General features: G+C 46.4%; 1 protein-coding gene across 1 annotated transcript in view; it reads left to right on the forward strand.

Moving 5' to 3' along the window:
- LOC311099286 (whirlin-like) overlaps nucleotides 1–21,101 on the forward strand; it is a 138,072-nt gene that overhangs the window by 50,491 nt on the left and 66,480 nt on the right. Inside the window, exon 2 of the mRNA XM_084139997.1 lies at nucleotides 20,782–21,000. Coding sequence (XP_083996123.1) covers nucleotides 20,782–21,000 — 219 coding nt within the window. The remainder of the gene's footprint in view (nucleotides 1–20,781; nucleotides 21,001–21,101) is intronic.

Consider the following 21,101-nt stretch of genomic DNA (forward strand, 5'->3'; position numbering starts at 1 on the left):
ACCGAGTTCCATCGAGGTCATCCTGCGCGCCCTGCTCCGCGTCGTCCGGGTCGTCCCCGAGCCCCGGGTCGGCGCACGGCTGGAGCCGCGCGTCAAGGGGGGGGTACTGTCACGGTTTCGGCCGAGGCTGCTCCTCTTCCTTGTTCGGGCAGGCTTCGGCGGTCGTCGTCTCCGGAGTACTAGCTGCCACCGTTCTATGTTTCATGTTCGTTTGGTTTTGTCTCTTTGTAACACCTGTCCCTTGTTTGTGTTTGATTATGTCCCCTATTTAGTTTCGTTTGTTTGGGTCAGGTGTTATGCGTAATTGTTGATTGTCAGACTGCCTCTGTATGGTATTATTCTCTCGTTGTCGCTTGTCCCGAGAGTTCGCACTGCGTGCGCTGTTCTTGTATATTTCGCACTGTGTTTTGTGCGTAATTTGTTTTGCGCCACCCGGTTGGGTTGGCGACTATTGTTGTTCACGTGTTTTTGAACGTTACTAAAAGACGGTTGAAGTCATCCTGGTTCCTGCGCTTGATTCCTTCCACTCATCTACACACACCACTCTGACAAGGAGGTGTTGGCTTTGGGGATGACCAGTGAGATATACCTGCTGGAACGCATACTACGAGTGGGTGTTGCTATGGTGACCAATGATCTAAGATAAGGCGGGGATTTGCCTTGAAGTGATTTATAGATGACCTGGAGCCAGTTGGTTTGCGACGAATATGTAGTGAGGGCCAGCCAACGAGAGCATACAGGTCACAATGGTGGGTAGTGGATGGCACTGTGATAGACTACATCCAATTTGCTGAGTAGAGTGTTGGAAGCTATTTTGTAAATGACATCGCCGAAGTCAAGGATCGGTAGGATAGTCAGTTTTACGAGGGCATGTTTAGCAGCATGAGTGAAGGATGCTTTGTTGCGAAATAGTCGATTCTAGATTTAACTTTGGATTGGAGATGCTTAATGTGAGTCTGGAAGGACAGTTTACGGTCTAACCAGACACCTAGGTATTTGTAGTTGTCCACATATTCTAAGTCAGACCCGCCGAGAGTAGTGATTCTAGTCGGGCGGGCGGGTGCAAGCAGCGTTCGATTGAAGAGCATGCATTTAGTTTTACTAACGTTTAAGAGCAGTTGGAGGCCACGGAAGGAGTGTTGTATGGCATTGAAGCTCGTTTGGAGGTTTGTTAACACAGTGTCCAATGAAGGGCCAGATGTATACAAAATGGTGTCGTCTGCGTAGAGGTGGATCTGAGAGTCACCAGCAGCAAGAGCGACATCATTGATATACACAGAGAATAGAGTCGGCCCGAGAATTGAATCCTGTGGCACCCCCATAGAGACTGCCAGAGGTCCAGACAACAGGCCCTCCGATTTGACACATTGAACTCTATCTGAGAAGTAGTTGGTGAACCAGGCGAGGCAGTCATTTGAGAAACCAAGGCTATTTAGTCTGCCAATACGATTGTGGTTATTGACAGAGTCAAAAGCCTTGGCCAGGTCGATGAAGACGGCTGCACAGTACTGTCTTTTATCGATTGCGGTTATTATATCGTTTAGGACCTTGAGAGTGGATGAGGTGCACCCATGACCAGCTCGGAAACCAGATTGCATAGCGGAGAAGGTACGGTGGGATTCGAAATGGTCAGTGATCTGTTTGTTAACTTGGCTTTCAAATACTTTCGAAAGGCAGGGCAGGATGGATATAGGTTTGTAACAGTTTGGATCTAGAGTGTCACACCCTTTGAAGAGTGGGATGACCGCAGCAGCTTTCCAATCTCTGGGGATCTCAGACGATACGAAAGAGAGGTTGAACAGGCTAGTAATAGGGGTTGCGACAATTTCGGCGGCTAATTTTAGAAAGAAAGGGTCCAGATTGTCTAGCCCAGCTGATTTGTAGGGGTCCAGATTTAGCAGCTCTTTCAGGACATCAGCTATCTGAATTTGGGTGAAGGAGAAGCGGGGGGTGCAGAGCTGGTGGCCGGGGTAGAGGTAGCCAGGTGGAAAGTATGGCCAGACGTAGCAAAATGCTTATTGAAATTCTCGATTATCGTAGATTTATCGGTGGTGACAGTGTTTCCTAGCCTCAGTGCAGTTGGTAGCTGGGAGGAGGTGCTCTTATTCTCCATGGACCTTACAGTGTCCCAAAACTCTTTGGAGTTAGTGCTACAGGATGCAAATTTCTGTTTGAAAAAGCTAGCCTTTGCTTTTTTATATTGGTTTCTGACTTCCCTGAAAAGTTGCATATCGCGGGGGCTGTTCGATGCTAATGCAGTACGCCACAGGATGTTTTTGAGCTGGTCAAGGGCAGTCAAGTCTGGGGTGAACCAGGGGCTATATCCGTTCTTAGTTCTGACTTTTTTTTGCATGGGGCATGCTTATTTAAGATGGAGAGGAAAGCACTTTTGAAGAACATCCAGGCATCCTCTACTGACGGAATGAGGTCAATATCCATCCAGGATACCCAGGCCAGGTCAATTAGAAAGGCCTGCTCGCTGAAGTGTTTTAGGGAGCGTTTGACACTGATGAGGGGTGCTCGTTTGACCGCGGACCCATTACGGACGCAGGCAATGAGGCAGTGATCGCTGAGATCCTGGTTAAAGACAGCGGAGGTGTATTTAGAGGGTAAATTAGTCAGGATGATATCTATGAGGGTGCCCATGTTTACGGATTTAGGGTTGTACCTGGTAGGTTCCTTGATAATTTGTGTGAGATTGAGGGCATCTAGTTTAGATTGTAGGACGGCCGGGGTGTTAAGCATATCCCAGTTTAGGTCACCAAGCAGTACGAACTCTGAGGATAGATGGGGGGCAAGCAATTCACATATGGGGTCCAGGGCACAACTGGTGGCTGAGGGGGGTCTGTAGCAAGCGGCAACAGTGAGAGACTTATTTCTGGAAAGGTGGATTTTTAGAAGTAGAAGCTCAAACTGTTTGGGCACAGACCTGAATAGTATGATATAGCTCTGCAGGATATCTCTACAGTAGATTGCAACTCCGGCCCCTTTGGCAGTTCTATCTAGACGTAAAACGTCGTAGTTCGGGATGGAAATTTTTGGTGGCCTTCCAAAGCCAAGATTCAGACAATGCTAGAACATCAGGGTTGGCAGAGTGTGCTAACGCAGTGAATAACTCAAACGGGGAGGAGGCTTCTGATGTTAACATGCAAGAAACCAAGGCTTTTTCGGTTACAGAAGTCAACAAATGATAGCGCCTGGGGCGTAGGAGTGATACTGGGGGCTACAGGGTTAACCTCTACATCACCAGAGGAACAGAGGAGGAATAGAATAAGGATACGGCTAAAGGCTTTAAGAACTGGTCTTCTAGTGCGTTGGGTACAGAGAAAAAAAGGGGCAGATTTCCGGGCATTGTAGAATAGATTCAGGGCATTATGTACAGACAAGGATATGGAAGGATATGAGTACAGTGGAGGTACACCTAAGCATTGGGTAACTATGAAAGAGATAGCATCACTGGAGGTACTGATTGAGCCGGTCTCCGCGTGTATGGGGGGTGGGACAAAGGAGCTCTCTGAGGCTGGTTGAGCGGAACTTGGGGCTCTACAGTGAAATTGTATAATAAGAACTAACCCAAACAGCAATAGGCTAGGCATATTGACATGGGAGAGAGGCATAACGCAATCACAGGTGTTATTCGAGAGGGCTAAGACAACAACTGCTAATGGCGACGAAAGTTTGGGCTGAGGCTAAACAGGATTGGGTACCGTGTAAAGGAACAGTCCAGCATGCATTAGCTGTGTAGCTGAGTGATCATTAGGTCCAGTGAACAACACTAAGTAAGTCCGGGAGCAGTTCGTAGGCTGCTAAAGCACAGGCGAGCATGAGGCACGGCTGTTGATTGCGCGTGCTAGCGGGCCGGGGCTAGCAGATGGATATTTGTGGTCGTCGCAACGGGAAGCCTGTTGAAACCACATCAGACGATTACGTCGGCAGACCAGTCGTGATGGATCGGCGGGGCTCCGTGTCGATACTAGGAGGTCCCGTCCGGTTGACAGAGAGGTAGATAGCCGGGAGATGGGCCTGGCTCGAGGCTAGCTCAAGGCTAACTGGTACGTCGGGACAGTGGTGATTAGCCAACAACAGCCATTCGGTTGCAGCTAGCTAGTTGCGATGGTCCGGTGTTAAGGTCCAGTGATTCAGTGATTCCGGCAGAAAATCCGATATGCTCTGGGTCGATAGCACGCTGTGCAGACTGGCCGATAATTGTCCAGGCTTGAGCTGGCTGGTAGGTAGTGCAGGCCACGGACAGTGGTGAAGACCGCTAATGGTGGCTAATAGCAAGTAGCTAGTTAGCTGGTTAGCTGGCTAGTTTCAGCCGTAGGTTCTTGATAAAAATAAAGAAATAATAGAATCCATTCCACATTGGGTGAGGCGGGTTGCAGGAAAGTATATTTAGTTAAAGGATGGAAAGTGAGATAGAGAAATATATATGAAAAAAAGAAAAAAAACAGGCTATTTACACAAGGACACAACAGAATACACGACTGCACTACTACGCCATCTTGGATGTCCCTTCTCATGCTTTTCTAACACACTCCATTCTAAAATGAGGACAGAGAGATGAGAAATACCTGATTGTGTCCAGGTTAAGTATGTCTAATGAGAGAATAGATTGGCTCTCATCAACATTTCCCCTCATAAGCAGCTCATCGCTTTGCGTTTCCTGGAATGAGCTGTTCTACAGTGGAACAGACGGCAGTATGACTCAATTTGTTCTTTCTTACCCGCGAGTTTGGAGGAAATGCGGCGATAATTACTCTGAAAGCATCACATTTGATATTTCAGACACCTTTCCGATACCGGTGGGGGGAGTGCAGCGTGCATTTAAGTGTGGCAGTACATTATTGTGTCTGGGAGCATACATACTGTAATTGATTCTCTATTGCTGATGAAAGGAGACACAGGCAGGCGCCGGCCCCAATCACCTGCGGCCCCAAATCAGCTCTCACATTTCTAAGAAAAGAAGCCATCTATTTGGCTAGCATTTAATACTTTTTGGGATCCATGCCAAAACAGAGTGTTGTGGTAGATTTGATGCAGCAGTAAAGGGGCTACATAGCACTTTAGGGGTGCCTCCCAAATGGTAGCCTATTCACTATATAGTGCACTATGTTTGACTAGAGCCCTACAGGCACAGTGCACTGTATAGTGAATACACTCTTAGAAAAAAAGGTACTATCTAGATCCTAAAAGGGTTCTTCGGTTGTTCCAATAGGACAGTGCTTCTCAATTATTTTCTGTTAAGCCCCCCCTAGGAAGAAGTAAACATTTCGCGCCCCCCAACTCTCCGCCGCGACTGTAAATAGTATAATTCGTTTTGCAGTGCACAGCTTTTCGAAGCGGGGTTTGAAGCATGATACTGCAACTCTCAGCTCCTGCTCAATGTTTAGCTGGGACCTGTACTTGGTCTTCAGTGCAGCAACTGCAGAGAAGCCAGTCTCACAAAGATAAGATGTTGCAAAAGGAAGAAGAATGCCCATGGCCCTCTGCCCTAAGAGTGGATACTGCCTCTCTACACTCAGCCAGAATTCACTCAGTGTCTGTGATGTGAACCTCATTCTCAATGTGGAGTCAGACGTCATATCAATGAACTGGTCCTCCTCTGCAGAGCTGAAACCAGTTGGAGCTGGTGCATTGAATGGATCTCTCACCCAGTCATATTGGGAACTGTTTTCAAGGAAGTACTTTTTAAAGAATCCCATCAGTGATTTTACATTTACATTTACGTCATTTAGCCGACGCTCTTATCCAGAGCGACTTACAAATTGGTGCATTCACCCTATAGCCAGTGGGATAACCATTTCACAATTTTTTTTGTTTGTTTATTTTTTATGTATTTTATTTTATTTTATTTATTTTAGGGGGGGGGGGGGGGGGTAGAAGGATTACTTTATCCTATCCCAGGTATTCCTTAAAGAGGTGGGGTTTCAAATGTCTCCGGAAGGTGGTGAGTGACTCCGCTGTCCTGGCGTCGTGAGGGAGCTTGTTCCACCATTGGGGTGCCAGAGCAGCGAACAGTTTTGACTGGGCTGAGCGGGAACTATGCTTCCGCAGAGGAAGGGGAGCCAGCAGGCCAGAGGTGGATGAACGCAATGCCCTCGTTTGGGTGTAGGGACTGATCAGAGCCTGAAGGTACGGAGGTGCCGTTCCCCTCACAGCTCCATAGGCAAGCACCATGGTCTTGTAACAGATGCGAGCTTCAACTGGAAGCCAGTGGAGTGTGCGGAGGAGCGGGGTGACGTGAGAGAACTTGGGAAGGTTGAACACCAGACGGGCTGCGGCATTCTGGATGAGTTGTAGGGGTTTAATGGCACAGGCAGGGAGCCCAGCCAACAGCGAGTTGCAGTAATCCAGACGGGAGATGACAAGTGCCTGGATTAGGACCTGTGCCGCTTCCTGTGTAAGGCAGGGTCGTACTCTCCGAATGTTGTAGAGCATGAACCTGCAGGATCGGGTCACCGCCTTGATGTTAGCGGAGAACGACAGGGTGTTGTCCAGGGTCACGCCAAGGCTCTTCACACTCTGGGAGGAGGACACAACCGAGTTGTCAACCGTGATGGCGAGATCATGGAACGGGCAGTCCTTCCCCGGGAGGAAGAGCAGCTCCGTCTTGCCAAGGTTCAGCTTGAGGTGGTGATCCGTCATCCATACTGATATGTCTGCCAGACATGCAGAGATGCGATTCGCCACCTGGTTATCAGAAGGGGGAAAGGAGAAGATTAGTTGTGTATCGTCAGCGTAGCAATTATAGGAGAGGCCATGTGAGGATATGACAGAGCCAAGTGACTTGGTGTATAGGGAGAATAGGAGAGGGCCTAGAACTGAGCCCTGGGGGACACCAGTGGTGAGAGCACGTGGTGCGGAGACAGCTTCTCGCCACGCCACTTGGTAGGAGCGACCGGTCAGGTAGGACGCAATCCAGGAGTGAGCCGCGCCGGAGATGCCCAGCTCGGAGAGGGTGGAGAGGAGGATCTGATGGTTCACAGTATCAAAGGCAGCAGACCGGTCTAGAAGGACAAGAGCAGAGGAGAGAGACCAGACCACTGATGTGATGAAATATGCTCCTTAATATATGGAATCACTGAGGTGGCATCATAGTCAGTAGTGTCAACAAATTCATGCAGGTTCTCGAATGAATCAGTATTTCCTTCATCAAGTCGCCTGCCCCACATTGCAAGCTTTCGAGTGAAAGAGCTGATCTTGTCTGTGACCTGAGGGAGGTGTTTATCTTTCCCTTGAAGCTGTAGATTTAGTTCATTTAGCTTTCCAAATATATCACTCAGGTAGGCCAGCTTTGCCAGGAAGTTCTCATCACTAAATTTTTCTGCGAGGTCATACTTGTGCTCCTGCTCCGAAAACATTCTTATCTGCTCTCTGAGCTCAAAAACTCGGGACAATACTTTTCCTCGTGACAGCCACCTTGCTTCACTGTGAAATAGCACAGCTTGATGTTCAGCTCCCATCTCCTCACAGATAGCAGAGAAGACTCTTGTTTTTAGTGGTCTGGTCTTTATAAAATTGACTACACCTACAATGTCAGTCATAACCTCACTTAATTCAGAGGAAAGGTGCCTTGATGCCAGTGCTTCTCTGTGTATAACACAGTGTGTCCACTCAGCATTAGGTGAGGCCTTCTTGATGAGTGCCCGAAGTCCTTTTCTCATCCCTGCCATGGTCTGTGCACCATCACTGCAAACACCAATGCAGTTCTCCCACTTTAGCCCATTCTCAGTCAGGAAGCAGTTCAGCATTTTGAATAGCTCTTCAGCTGTGGCTCTGTCTCTGACATATTTACAAAAAAGTAGATCCTCACACAGGGAGTTTGTCATGTCAAAACGTACATAAGCGATAAACAAACAGTCTTTGTTGCTGTCAGTTGCTTCATCGAACTGTAAGGCAAAACATTTGTCTTTGAGTTTATCTACCAGCTGTTCTTTAAGATCATTAGCAATGTGATTTATACGTCTGGTGACAGTGTCATTGGACAGAGGGATAGTTTTTATTTTTGCAGCACTTGCATCATCCAGCATGACAGAGACCATGTCTAATGCTGCAGGCAGTATCAGCTCCTCTGCTATGGAGTGGGGTTTTTTGCACTGAGCAATTTGGTACGCCACCTTATATGATGCTAACAGTGCTCGCTGGTTTACTGAAGTAGCATTCACAAAGCGGGACGATTGTTGGCAATATTCGGCACGTTTTCGCTGAAAAAACTCAAGCGGCTTATCAGCGTGATTTGGGTGTAATGTCTTTAAGTGACGCCTTAATTTATTTGGCTTCATGCTGTCCGCTGCCAACATTTTTAGACACAGTAAACATACCGGTCTTTCCTTGTCTCCCACCGTAGTCACAGTGAAGCCAAGCGCTACATACGCTTCGTCATATTTCCTCGTCTTAGCTTTCGGGAGACTTACGTTTGTCTCATCTCCGTCTCTCTCCGCCTTTCTTTTCATCCCTGTTAAATATTTTTCCATGGTGTCTCTTAAGGGTTTGTTATCTGCACTTCATATCTCCTGCTCTGTGCTGTGTGCTCTTGTTCGGTGCAAAAAAAACCTACTCCCTGCGGCAAAAAAAAAGCATGTTCCACGGGCATTGCTCCGAGCCCCACCAGGGGGGCGCGCCCCACTATTTGAGAAGGACTGCCATAGGATAACCCTTTTAAGAACCCCTTTTGGTTCCAGGTAGAACCCTTTGGGTTCCATGTACAGTAGAACTCTTTCCACAGAGGGTTTTACATGGAACCTAAAATGATTCTACCTGGAACCCAAAAGGGTTCTTCCTGGAGCCAAAAAGGGTTCTGCTATGGGGACAGCTGAAGAGCTCTTTTGTAACCTTTTTTTATAAGAGTGTCGAGTGCTATTTGTGACGCAGCCCAGCAGCTCTCCTTTAGTTCACTGCATACCATTTCATTGGCCTTTAAGGCGCCACATAAGCAGCCTTGGAGTCTCATAACCACTGATGTAGGCTGCTGGCCAGTAGTCCTGATGTCGGTCATTTACGGTCTGTTGGACACAGACCGTAAATTAGAATAGGCTGGTTATTGTCAGTTACCATGGCTGTTTATTACTCATTGATTTGAAGGTGTTTATCAATAAATGCAGTTGCAGATTTGGGGTCTTGCTATCAGTTGTTGCCACTATAACATTGTGTTTATGTCATTATGGCTCCCACAATAGTATATGCATTGGTTGAAGATCAATGTTAAATTCAAATCTCCCTACCATCATATCTAAGCCAATATGACACAAATGTCGACGACAATTCGCAAAATCAACTTCATTGGATGTACACAACACACTCCCCGCCTCTCGTTATGATCCATCCAGCCATTACTGAGAAACACTATAACACATTTTTGACAGGGTCATTAGCATTAGGGCCGTCAGACAATTTTTTGCCCAAATCTAGCTCAAATTCTAGATGTCTGATTAAAAAGAGGCTACAGCGTCCATAAAGTGACAATTAGACTTGGATCCATTTGGACTGAATACATTTGTAGGTACAACAGTTTTTATAAAATGTATAATTTAACGCTGTCACATGCTCATTTCTGTCCATTTAGAACCAACATTGTGCTACCTTTTTGTAGCATTTCTGACAATGCTAACATATTTTCAGCCAAACCTCAGCGTTCTAAAACCGGACCAAGGCACTTGGGTTGTGCAGCAACAGTGATAGTAGCAGGCTAACACCAGTCGGATGAGAGGCAAGCTACAAGCAAAGGAAACTAGCTATATTTTGCTATGGAAGCTTTTTCACATGGCTGAAGTCATCTGTGTAAACGTTTGGCTTTGACACTTGACACTTGCATGTAATAAGCATAAATAAGATAGCAAATATACTTGGCTGCTATTGGCAGTTAGCTAGCCAACTAACGTTAGCCAGTAACGTTAACTAACTACAAGTCAACAAGGCTGTAACGTTAACGATAGATGTATGGACGGATCATGCACCGGCACAACTCAATGTTGACAATATAGCTATCCCACATTCTTCAACAAACAAAGCATAGCTAGCTAGTGTAGTGTATTAAGATTATGTCTTTGTTAAATGTTTTTCATGAAGAAATGGAATGTTGGTTATGTTAGTATCAAAAGGCAATGTTTAGTATAATGTCATATACAATAGACAGGAAGTGTGTGTTGTAGACAGGGGAGACTGGTGATTGGCCAGAAGAGGGAGCCCATCTTGTTGCATTGTTTATAAATAGGGGTACACGAAGAAGAGAGGGCAGAGCAGCCATTAGAATTGGAGGACACTGCTCTCCAGACCTCGCGAGTCTGTCACTCATGCTGAAGCTTGTGATCTGAATAAACCTTATGATCAACGTTCCGTATGAGCAGACTCCTTTTGTTCATCAGCAATAATTGCCACCACTCACTCGATACGACACTAGCTAGCTAAGTAAAGTTCATAGTCAGCACCAAACTTTGGGAAACTGCCACGCTGCTAATGTATAATACATGTAATGGGCATTGCTCATCTAACGTTAACGTTAGCAAACGTTACTCCTTACACTAGTCAATCTAGCTTGCTAAACAATGTAGCTAGCTGAAGATACAGCCCTTACCTTATGCATTGATTCAGTACACTCCCTCCTTTGTCAATGCAAATTAAAAAGTAGCCAGTGGGGTGCGGGTACACCCAAGTTAAACACCACCAAATTCATTGCTTGCTTGCACGACCTTTGCGCAATCAAAAGAAAACGCCATGCTTGCTGACTTGGTTAGCTATGCGACTGTTTTCAACACATCAACTGTTTTATACTTTTTTTTTTTTTACCAAGCAAGAGAAATAAACGTTCAATCAGTACTGAGTGAATGAACAACAACAAAAGCTTCCTGTCATCACCAGACTGTCCATTTAAGACAATGCGTTCATGATAGGGTTCGTAGTGTAAGTGGTAACATCCCCACAATGGAAGTGGGTTTCCACTAGTTACTACAGCCACAAAGTCAAAATTGTTGAGGTTAGGTTTAGGTTTAAAATCTGATTTTAAGAAGATAAATTGTAGAAATCGGTGGGGTTTATGACTTTGTGGCTGTGGTAAGTAGTGACGACTAATCTGAAGGTCCTGGGTTCGCCTCTCGGAGGAGATATTTTGAACATTCTCTTTCGTGTATACTTGTGACACCCCAATCCCGACACACACACACCGGTCCGCACACGCACGGTGTGTGCTTATTTTCAATTATTAGGTGGCTCTTAAAAGAGCATTGTTGAGTGGCAATGGACAGGGACTGTGGTGTGTGTACTGCTGCGTGCCTTGCCAATAGTGTGTGATTCTGGCACGCAATTCAGGGTGTTCCTGCATCCCCCCCTCGAGCATCCCACTGGTCCCTGCGTAACCCCCACCCCCGGAGTACGCCATCTTCATGCTTGTGTGACACTTTTGATCTTCTGGATTTCCCCTAAATGTCTATGCGATTAAAGTGTAAATCAAAAAAGAAAAGGGAAATAAACAGGTTTTTTTTTTTCGGGGGCTAAGGACACTGTCTACCGGTGTCCTACCTCGATACCTCCTCCTGCCTGCTGTGTACCGGAGTCCTCCTAGCTAGCTAGCACACAGTGTCCTTCGCTCCCACCTGTCAATCACCTGCCCTTTCCGTTGTTAACAGAACTGCGGGAAAGCAGTGCCCGACAGGCGGACGTTAAGGACACTGTCTAGCTATCGTTAGCTAGCTAGCTACGTATCCCACCTGCTGTGTACCGGAGTCCTATCTAGCTAACTAGCTAGCTTGCACCCAGTGTTCTTAGCTAACGCCTGCCCAACACCTGCACGATATCAGCAGTGGTGGAAAAAGTACCCAATTTCCATACTTGAGTAAAAGTAAAGATACCTTAATAGAAAATGACTCAAGTAAAAGTGACAGTCACCCAGTAAAATACTACTTGAGTAAAAGTCAAAAAGTATTTGGTTTTAAATATACTTAAGTATCAAATGTAAATGTAATTGCTAAAATATACTTAAGTCTCAAAAGTAAAAGTATAAATAATTGTATATTCCTTATACAAAGCAAACCAGACTGCATAATTTTCTTGTTTATTTAATTTTACGGATAGCCAGGGGCATGCTCCAACACTCAGACATAATTTACAAACGAAGCATGTGTTTAGTGAGTCCACCAGATCAGAGGCAGTAGGGATGACCAGGGATGTTCTCTTGATAAGTGTGTGAATTAGACAATTTTCCTGTCCTGCTAAGCATTCAAAATGTAACGAGTACTTTTGGGTGTCAGGGAAAATGCATGGAGTAAAAAGTACATCATTTTCTTTGAGAATGTAGTGAAGTAAAAGTTGTCAAAAATATAAATAGTAAAGTACAGATATTGTTTGAAGTACAGTAGACCAACATAGCTACTGTAGTAGTCAAAGCTGTGTGCTGGAAAACCTTGGTAGAGCATGGGTGGAGTCGGCATTGTGATGCTCATGTGAATTTCCTTTCTTCTTCGGCTTCAGACCAATGGCTACTTCTCACTTAAAACATTGTTTTTTGTTTTTAATAGATAGACTACAAAAGGGCCAGTGAGTGACGGTAGAATTGTGAAGTAGATTCAGATAGAGAATTGTTGATGAGATTTATTTCACAGTCCATGGTGCTGAATCTTACATTGGCCAGCTCTCTCTTCATCTCCCTCTCTCCTTCTCCAGAAGGAGTACATTTCTGTGAAAGATGTGGGGCGTCTCTGGCCGGGAGGATGCATTGTAAATAACGGCCGCTGAGATATGTGGTGCTCGATAGAGGAGAGATGGAGTGAGGGAGGAGGAAAGGTATGGGAGGAGGTTGATTAATGGTAGAAGGATTCGAGGAAAGGGCCGACGGGGCCCCTCAGTCCTGCCACTCAGGGTCCGGATCAATCTATTCTCTGGCCCCCTCTCTCACATCTCTCCCATATGGTTTCATGTGACTCATACTCACCCTCTGGCTCTCAAACAGTTAAATATCCTATCTAAATAGCTTCAGGCTCAAGGGCATGTGTTAATAGTCAGTTGCTTATCAGTTACTTATGATTCATTTTTACAGTGATTGTTTCTATATCTTCCTGAGATACAGTATCAACAGTGTGGGGATTTGTTGCAAAGGGGATGCATTATTATCTGTAGCTACAGATTGTATACTGAAGGCTGTGAGAATAATCACCCATATCCTGTATATGGAATTGTTGCTATAGTGAACCTGAAGGACAGAGACCCAATTCACACTCAGATTGTACAACTGATGTGCAACGCATTTGACACAATGGTTGTGATACAACTGATAACTGATGACCAATAAACTTTGATTTGATAAGTTTGTAATGCAACAGAGAGTTTGTCTGCGCAAAAATGTTGACACAACCATTGTGCCGTTTCTCCACAACGCTTGTGTGTAATTATTTTTGTGAAGAAAAACCAAATGTGTTATAGGCCTACATTAGTTGTACAAGTTGAGTGTCAACGAGACCCAAGAGAAAAACTGGAATGGGTAGAAAATTGAGATAAGAGAGAGTGGCAGAGACAGAGATGGATTGGGGGAATGGATGGATTACCAGAGAGAGAGAGAGAGATGGCTGGGGAGTTAGGAAGCTGCTTGCATTGTAGATACAGTATCTCCTTGTGATTGTTGCCTCTAGTCCATTAAGTCTGTGAATGGCCTTGTCAGTCATTCATCCATCTACAGTGCCTTCATACCGCTTGACTTATTCCACATTCTGTTGTGTTAGCCTGAATTCAAAATGTAAAAAATGCTTACCCATCTACACACAATATCTCATAATGACAAAGTGAAAACATGCTTCACCTTTGGTTGCGATTACAGCTGTGAGTCTTTCTGGGTAAGTCTCTAAGAGCTTTGCCCACCTGGATTGTACAATATTTGCACATTATTATTTTTAAAACTATTCAAGCTCTGTCAAGTTGGTTGTTAATCATTGCTAGAAAGCCATTGTCAAGTCTTGCCATAGATTGTCAAGCCGATTTAAGTCAAAACTAGGTAACGAGGCCATTCAGGAACATTTGATGTCGTCTTGGTAAGCAACTCCAGTATATATTTGGCCTTGTGTTTTAGATTATTGTCCTGCTGAAAGGTCTCCCAGTGTCTGTTGGAAACCAGACTGAACCAGGTTTTCCTCTAGGACTTTGCCCATGCTTAGCTCTATTCCGTTTATTTTTATTCTAAAAAACTCCCTAGTCCTTGCCAATGACAAGCATACCCATAACATGATGCAGCCACCACCATGCTTGAAAATATGAAGAGTGTTACTCAGTGATGTGTTTTGTTGGATTTGCCCCAAACATAATGCTTTGTATTCAAGAGATAAAATGTATTTCTTTGCCACATTTATTTCATTTTTACTTTAGTGCCTTATTGCAAACAGGGTGCATGTGAATATTTATATTCTGTACAGGCTTCCTTCTTTTCACTCTGTTATTTAGGTTAGTATTGTGGAGTGACTACAATGTTGTTGATCCATCCTCAGTTTCTCCTATCACAGCCATTGTTTTAAAGTCACCATTGGCCTCATGGTGAAATCCCTGAGCGTTTTCGTTCTCTCTGGCAACTGAGTTAGGAAGGACGTCTGTATCGTTATAGTAACTGGGTGTATTGATACTTCACCATGCTCAAAGGGATTTTCAGTGTCTGCTTTTTTGTTTTACCCATCTACCAATAGGTGCCCTTCTTTGCAAGGCATTGGAAAACCTCTCTGGTCTTTGTGGTTGAATCTGTGTTTGAAATTCACTGCTCGACTGAGGGACCTTACAGATAATTGTGTGTGGGGTACAGAAATGAGGTAGTCATTCCAAAATCATGTTAAATACTATTATTGCACACAGAGTGAGTCAATGCAACTTATTATGTGACTTGTTAAGCAAATTTCTACTCCTGATCTTATTTAGGCTTGCCATAACAAAGGGGTTGAATACTTATTAACTCAAGACATTCCAGCTTTTCATTTTTAATTAACTTGTAAACATTTCAAAAAACATAATTCCACTTTGACATTATGGGGTATTGTGTTCAGGCTGTAACACAGCAAAATGTGGAAAAAGTCAAGGGGTGTGAATACCTTCTGAAGGCACTGTAAGTGTTTACTTCAGTCTATCTAGCGTTAGCATGAAAAAAACAGATCCTGTAAACACCGAACATGTGCACACACATGCGCATGCACGCAACTGCACACTTGCACAGGCACACATATGCACACACACACACACTTAAAGATATGTTCACACGGTAGAGTGTGCACAGACTTGAGGGAAAATGCTGACACTGTCAAAAATGTGTTATGCACATGCATGCTCACGCACCAGCAAAGAAGAACATGCATGACCCAATTACTTCTTATGCTAATGAATGAACGCTGTTTGTTTATTTAAATGGACTGTGTTTTGGTACCTCTTTGTTTGCGTTCCCCTGTCGCTGTTAACGTTAAGACATAACTTTACCACACATACACACACAATGAGACATCAGCCCAATCACACACCTGAGCTGTTCCCTTCCCACTCAGACAGCTGGTGAGTCTAACAGCCCTACAACAGGGGTTTGAATGGTCTCCAATCACAGGCAGAGATGTTCAGACGACAGCAGAGAGTACGTCTCTCTCCCCATCTAATCACCCATGTGTCTGAGCACTGAGCTGTTTCCCCCCGTTCCCCGTCAGCTCTGTTATTTTACAGGTCCCTTTGGACACAGCGGTAAATACACAGGGAGTGTGTGTGTGTGTGTGTGTGTGAGTGTGTGTGTGTGTGTGTGCGTGTGTCAATGTGTGTGCGCTGAAGTGTGCATGTCACGATCGTTGAGAGACGGGTCGGACCAAGGTGCAGCGTGAAAAGCGTACATGTTTATTAACTCAATAAACATACAACAAAACAAGAAACAACGTAACGTGAAGTCCTCAGGCTATACACATACAAGCCTAAACGGAACAAGATCCCACAATACAACGTAGGAAATTATGTATGATCCCCAATCAGAGACAACGAGCGACAGCTGCCTCTGATTGGGAATCATACCCAGCCAAACATAGACATAGAACAACTAGAACCTAAACATAGATATACATAACATAGAACCATAATAGACATTCACACCCTGACTCAACAAACAAGAGTTCCATAGGTCAGGGCGTAACAGTACCCCCCCCAAAGGTGCGGACTCCGGCCGCACAAACCTGACCTAACAGGGGAGGGTCCGGGTGGGCTTCCAGCCTCGGTGGCGGTTCTGGCTCCGGGCGTGACGTCTTCTCCCTTGCTGCATCCGCGTTGCACCCCTGGACTGATCTAGACCTTAACGCGGAGCTACCCCTCTCAGTCCTCCCACGATGCACCGATCATTGTCTAGACCCTGGTGTGGGAGACCCCGAACCTGGAGAGGGGCTGACGTCTGGACCCGGAGTGGAGCCGCTGACCGAAGCTGAAGTGGTTCACGGTGGAGCGGACTGCTCTGGCGCCGGGGTAGAACCGCTGACCGGAGCTGGACTGGGCACCGGTGGATCGGACTGCTCTAGCTCCGGAGTGGAGCTGCTGAACGGAGCTGGACTGGACACCGGTGGAGCAGACTGCTCTGACTCCGGAATGGAGTCGCTGACCGGAGCTGGACTGGACACCGGTGGAGCAGAATGCTCTGGCTCCGGAGTAGAGCCGCTGACCGGAGCTGGACTGAGCACCGGTGGAGCGGACTGCTCTGACTCCGGAGTGGAGCAGCTGACCGGTGCTGAACCAGGCACTGGTGGAACGGGCACGGGCTGTGCCGGACTGGGAACACGCACCACTGGTTTGGTGCGGGGAGCAGGTACGGGGCTTACCGAGCTGGTGACACGCACCACTGGTTTTGGTGCGGGGAGCAGGTACGGGCCGTACCAGGCTGGAGACACGCACCACTGGTTTGGTGTGTGGAGTAGGTGCAGGCCGTACCGGACTGGATACGCGCACCACTGGTTTGGTGCAGGGAGCAGGTACGGGCCGTACCAGGCTGGAGACATGCACCACTGGTTTGGTGCGAGGAGCAGGCACAGGCCGTGCCGGACTGGATACACGCACCACTGGTTTGGTGCGGGGAGTAGGTACGGGGCGTACCGGGCTGGCGACAGGCACCACTGGTTTGGTGCAAGGAGCTGGCACAGGCCGTACCGGGCTGTGGAGGCGCACTGGAGGTCTGGAGCTTAGAGCTGGCACAACCCGTCCTGGCAGGATGCCCACTTTCGCACGGCACGTGCGGGGCGCTGGCACAGGACGCACTGGGCTGTGAATGCGCACTGGCGACACAGTGCGTATCTCTGCATACCTAGGTTCCTCAATGAACACACGCTCCTTTTGTTGCCTGACCAGCTCCTCTCTCCGTGCCTCCACTACTTCCTTCTCCATTTGAGCCTCCTGTAGCGCCTCCCTCTGAAAGGATAACTCCTGCTCCCTCTGAGCTAACAGCCCCCGTAAAGTGGTGGCCTCCTCTCTCAGACTGCTCCAGTCCTTCTTTCTCTCTCGCCAATCCTCCTCCAGTGAGGACTCCTCCGGGAGCCCCGACGAGTTAGGGAACAGAACCTCATCGTCGTCGTCCTCCTCCGACTCCTCCCTGTAAAACTGTTCCCATTCCTGTTCCCATGGTCGTAGGGACTCCAACTGGAACCCCACAGGGTGCAGTGGTCGGGGCTCTTCTCTCTCGATCCCCGACCACCCCTCTAGCCCCCCCAAAAATGTTTATTGGGTTTGCCTCTCGGGCTTCCTCAGCGGTTGGTCCCGTTGGCGTCGTCGTTGATCCTCTCTTGCCAGGGCCTGTACCTTCGCCCAGGGTCCTTTCCCAGCGAATATCTCCTCCCATGACCACCATTTGCCCACCTGTGACAAAGCTATTCGCTCCTCCTCGGCACGCTGCTTGGTCCTTTTGTGGTGGGATCTTCTGTCACGATCGTTGAGAGACGGGTCGGACCAAGGTGCAGCGTGAAAAGCGTACATGTTTATTAACTCAATAAACATACAACAAAACAAGAAACAACGTAACGTGAAGTCCTCAGGCTATACACATACAAGCCTAAACGGAACAAGATCCCACAATACAACGTAGGAAATAGGCTACCTAAGTATGATCCCCAATCAGAGACAACGAACGACAGCTGCCTCTGATTGGGAATCATACCCGGCCAAACATAGACATAGAACAACTAGAACCTAAACATAGATATACATAACATAGAACTACAATAGACATTCACACCCTGACTCAACAAACAAGAGTTCCATAGGTCAGGGCGTGACAGTGCATGCCTGTTAAAGGAACCTGCCAAGCGCTGCCAATTACCAGAAACAATTAGCTGTGTTTTCATTATAGGAGCCAGGACGTCCTCGTAGCCCCCTAAAAAGATGTTACACCGGGAAACAAGGGCAGACCCTTTTCTCTTGGTGGCATAAAATCCATGGGCCCTTCTGGAGGCTCAATGTGGGACCACAACTGTCCCTACCACAACCCCTTAATCTGAGACACACAAACACACACACACGCACGCACACCGTTACTTCCCCAGATGACATTATTTTGAAAGAATAGGTATACAGTAGCTATGGTACACACACACACACAGTACTGGTAGTGTAGCGTGTATATATATAGAATGGGGCAGTCTGGATTTTCATTAGTGGGATTTCGTTTTTTATGCTCTTGCCTGATTGCTGCCTGTATATTACCTGGCTTTACCTTTTCCAATTTTTCCCTTTATTTCCCGTTACCAGCCATTATGTCCTGTAGCTGAGAGCCTTACTGATGCACTCCATCAGGCTCTGTCCCAGTCAGCGCTTTCCTGCAAGGACACAACATATTAGGACCACTGCTGCTGCCACTGTAGAACAGCACTGTTTTAAATGACTGTTGTGCCTTTATTCACAGTGGGAACAGTTTATCCTCTGTCCTTTTACCCTCATCCCTCTTTACCCGCTCTCCCTTCCCTTCTTCCACCCTTCTCCCATTCCCCCACTTCCCTTCCTCCCATCCCGCCCTTCCTAAGTACTACTCTACCAAACTCTCTCAGCCCTTTTAATTTCCATTGAATCTAAACACAGTTCATTTTCCGCTTTCTATTCTCTTTCCTATAAATGCAAAGGAACATTAGTTCTCCCAGCACGGTGGCACGCACCACGAGAGAGACAGCCTGCTGGACCTCATAAATCACAGCAGGACAGACTTGGCAAAGTGGCCCACAGACACACATCTACTCCCATACTTTCAGATGCACACAATATAAAGTCCATTCCTATATCTGCATCTCCTCCCCCTTTAGAATACTGATAATGTTAGTGCCACAATAGGAATTCCAGGTGTAATCTCTGGTGACAGAATGGAGGTAGCTAGCTAGCTAACACAAGATTTTGTTCTGGGTCTCGAGATTATTCAGATGAAATTGATCAGTTTAGAAGTGTTTGTAATGGCACTTTCATATTACAGGAGGGGGTCGCAGTTCCGGAGCGACCCACTAGGTGTCATCCTCCGACAACCTTAGGCACCTCCTCGTTCACTGTCTGTACTAATCAGTATGCTATTGGTGTCACCTGTGTCTACCTGTTCACCTGTGTATTTATGCCCTCACTTCCCTGTGTTCCCTTGCTCAGTTTTCTCTGCTAGTTTCTCTATGTACAGGTACTTGAGATGTGTTCTCCCTGTTTCGTTATTTGTTTCAGTCTTAGGTAGTATTTCGTATTTTGGCTGTCAGCCGGTTTTTGGAGACTTATTTGCTCCGCCTTTCTTTTATCGTGATAAGTCCATTATTTTGTATTTTGGCTTTGTGACCACCAGTAAAGATCATTTTTGTACTATCTCTGCCTACTGCCTACTGTATATCCTGCACCGCACCTGGGTCACACCTCACCCCAACCCTTACACTTTCATATGCAACCATGATTGCTTTGATTTAGACTGTTCTCCGTCTTGACCCAATCAAAGCCCCCACAATGTAATGTCTACTGTCACTAGCGCTCTGAGCCAGGTGCAAAACCCTGATGAATGCTACGAATGACCGAAACACATCGGTTTTACTTTTAACAATAAATAAGCATTTTTATGAACTTCCACTGTCCTCCAAGAGTTGCTGAATTTCGTCTTCTCTTTAGTTTGCAATCTCAATTCATGCACCTTGGTTGGAGGGCGAGGTTCCCAGATGCTCAGGGGAAAACAGAGGATCTACTAAATCGACTCTTTAGAAGTTGTTTTTCCTCTAAGAGTTTGTCAGCCCTTTTCTCAGAGGAGGCCAGAAGCCTCTGCATAACTCTGTGTATTAGGAGCTAAGTAGCACTCCTAGTACTCCAACTCTCCATTGATTCTCTGTAAAACAGAGGCTGTATTCATATATAGGATTCAATCTAGGATCAGCACTCCTACTCTGAGATGCGTGTTACATACGGCCCTAGGAGAACAGTCTAAAATATATGACTGTACTACATATGATCTGACTGTACTACAGAGGAATAGTATGATCTTTTTACACTCTGATGCATTCACCACAACACACTGCACAAACATAGTCTGCTGTAACTGCAATCATATCAGAAATCAATGAGGCACAACTCAGTGTTCTTTTCTCAGTTTATCAAATGTGTGTGTGCGTGCGTGCTTGTATGCATGCATGTATGATTGATTAATTACCAGTAGGATCTGTACATACTTTGTGCTTTGAAGCGCTTGCTCATGTAGGAATGGATGATTTGGATGATTTGTGAAAGATTTACTTTTTCATCTGATTTTATCTTCTCTTTCTCTAACCCCTCCCATCCACCCATCCTCTCCTCTCTCCTCCACCCCTTCTCTCCTTTCTCTAGGTGTTAAAGGGCAGTAAGAAGCTGTCCCTGTGCGTGCGGTCGGTGGGGCGTATCCCGGGGGGTTATGTTACTAATCATGTGTACACCTGGGTGGATCCTCAGGGTCGTAGTGTGTCCCCTCCCCCTGACCTCCCAGAGCACCGCAGTGCCACCCTGAGACGCACCGACAGCCAGCGACGCAGCAACATGCAGCTACTGCAGGAGGGAGACGAGAAGAAGGTGAGCCTGTAGTCAAACACACACACAGTTGATCCCCAGTTGGTTGGCTGTTAGGGTGAAAGGTCACTGAAAACACAAGTACCCACCCAGATAGACTCCGA

Source organism: Coregonus lavaretus (genome assembly GCF_964263955.1).
Source record: "Coregonus lavaretus genome assembly, chromosome: 24".
In the NCBI taxonomy this organism is placed as follows: Eukaryota; Metazoa; Chordata; class Actinopteri; order Salmoniformes; family Salmonidae; genus Coregonus; species Coregonus lavaretus.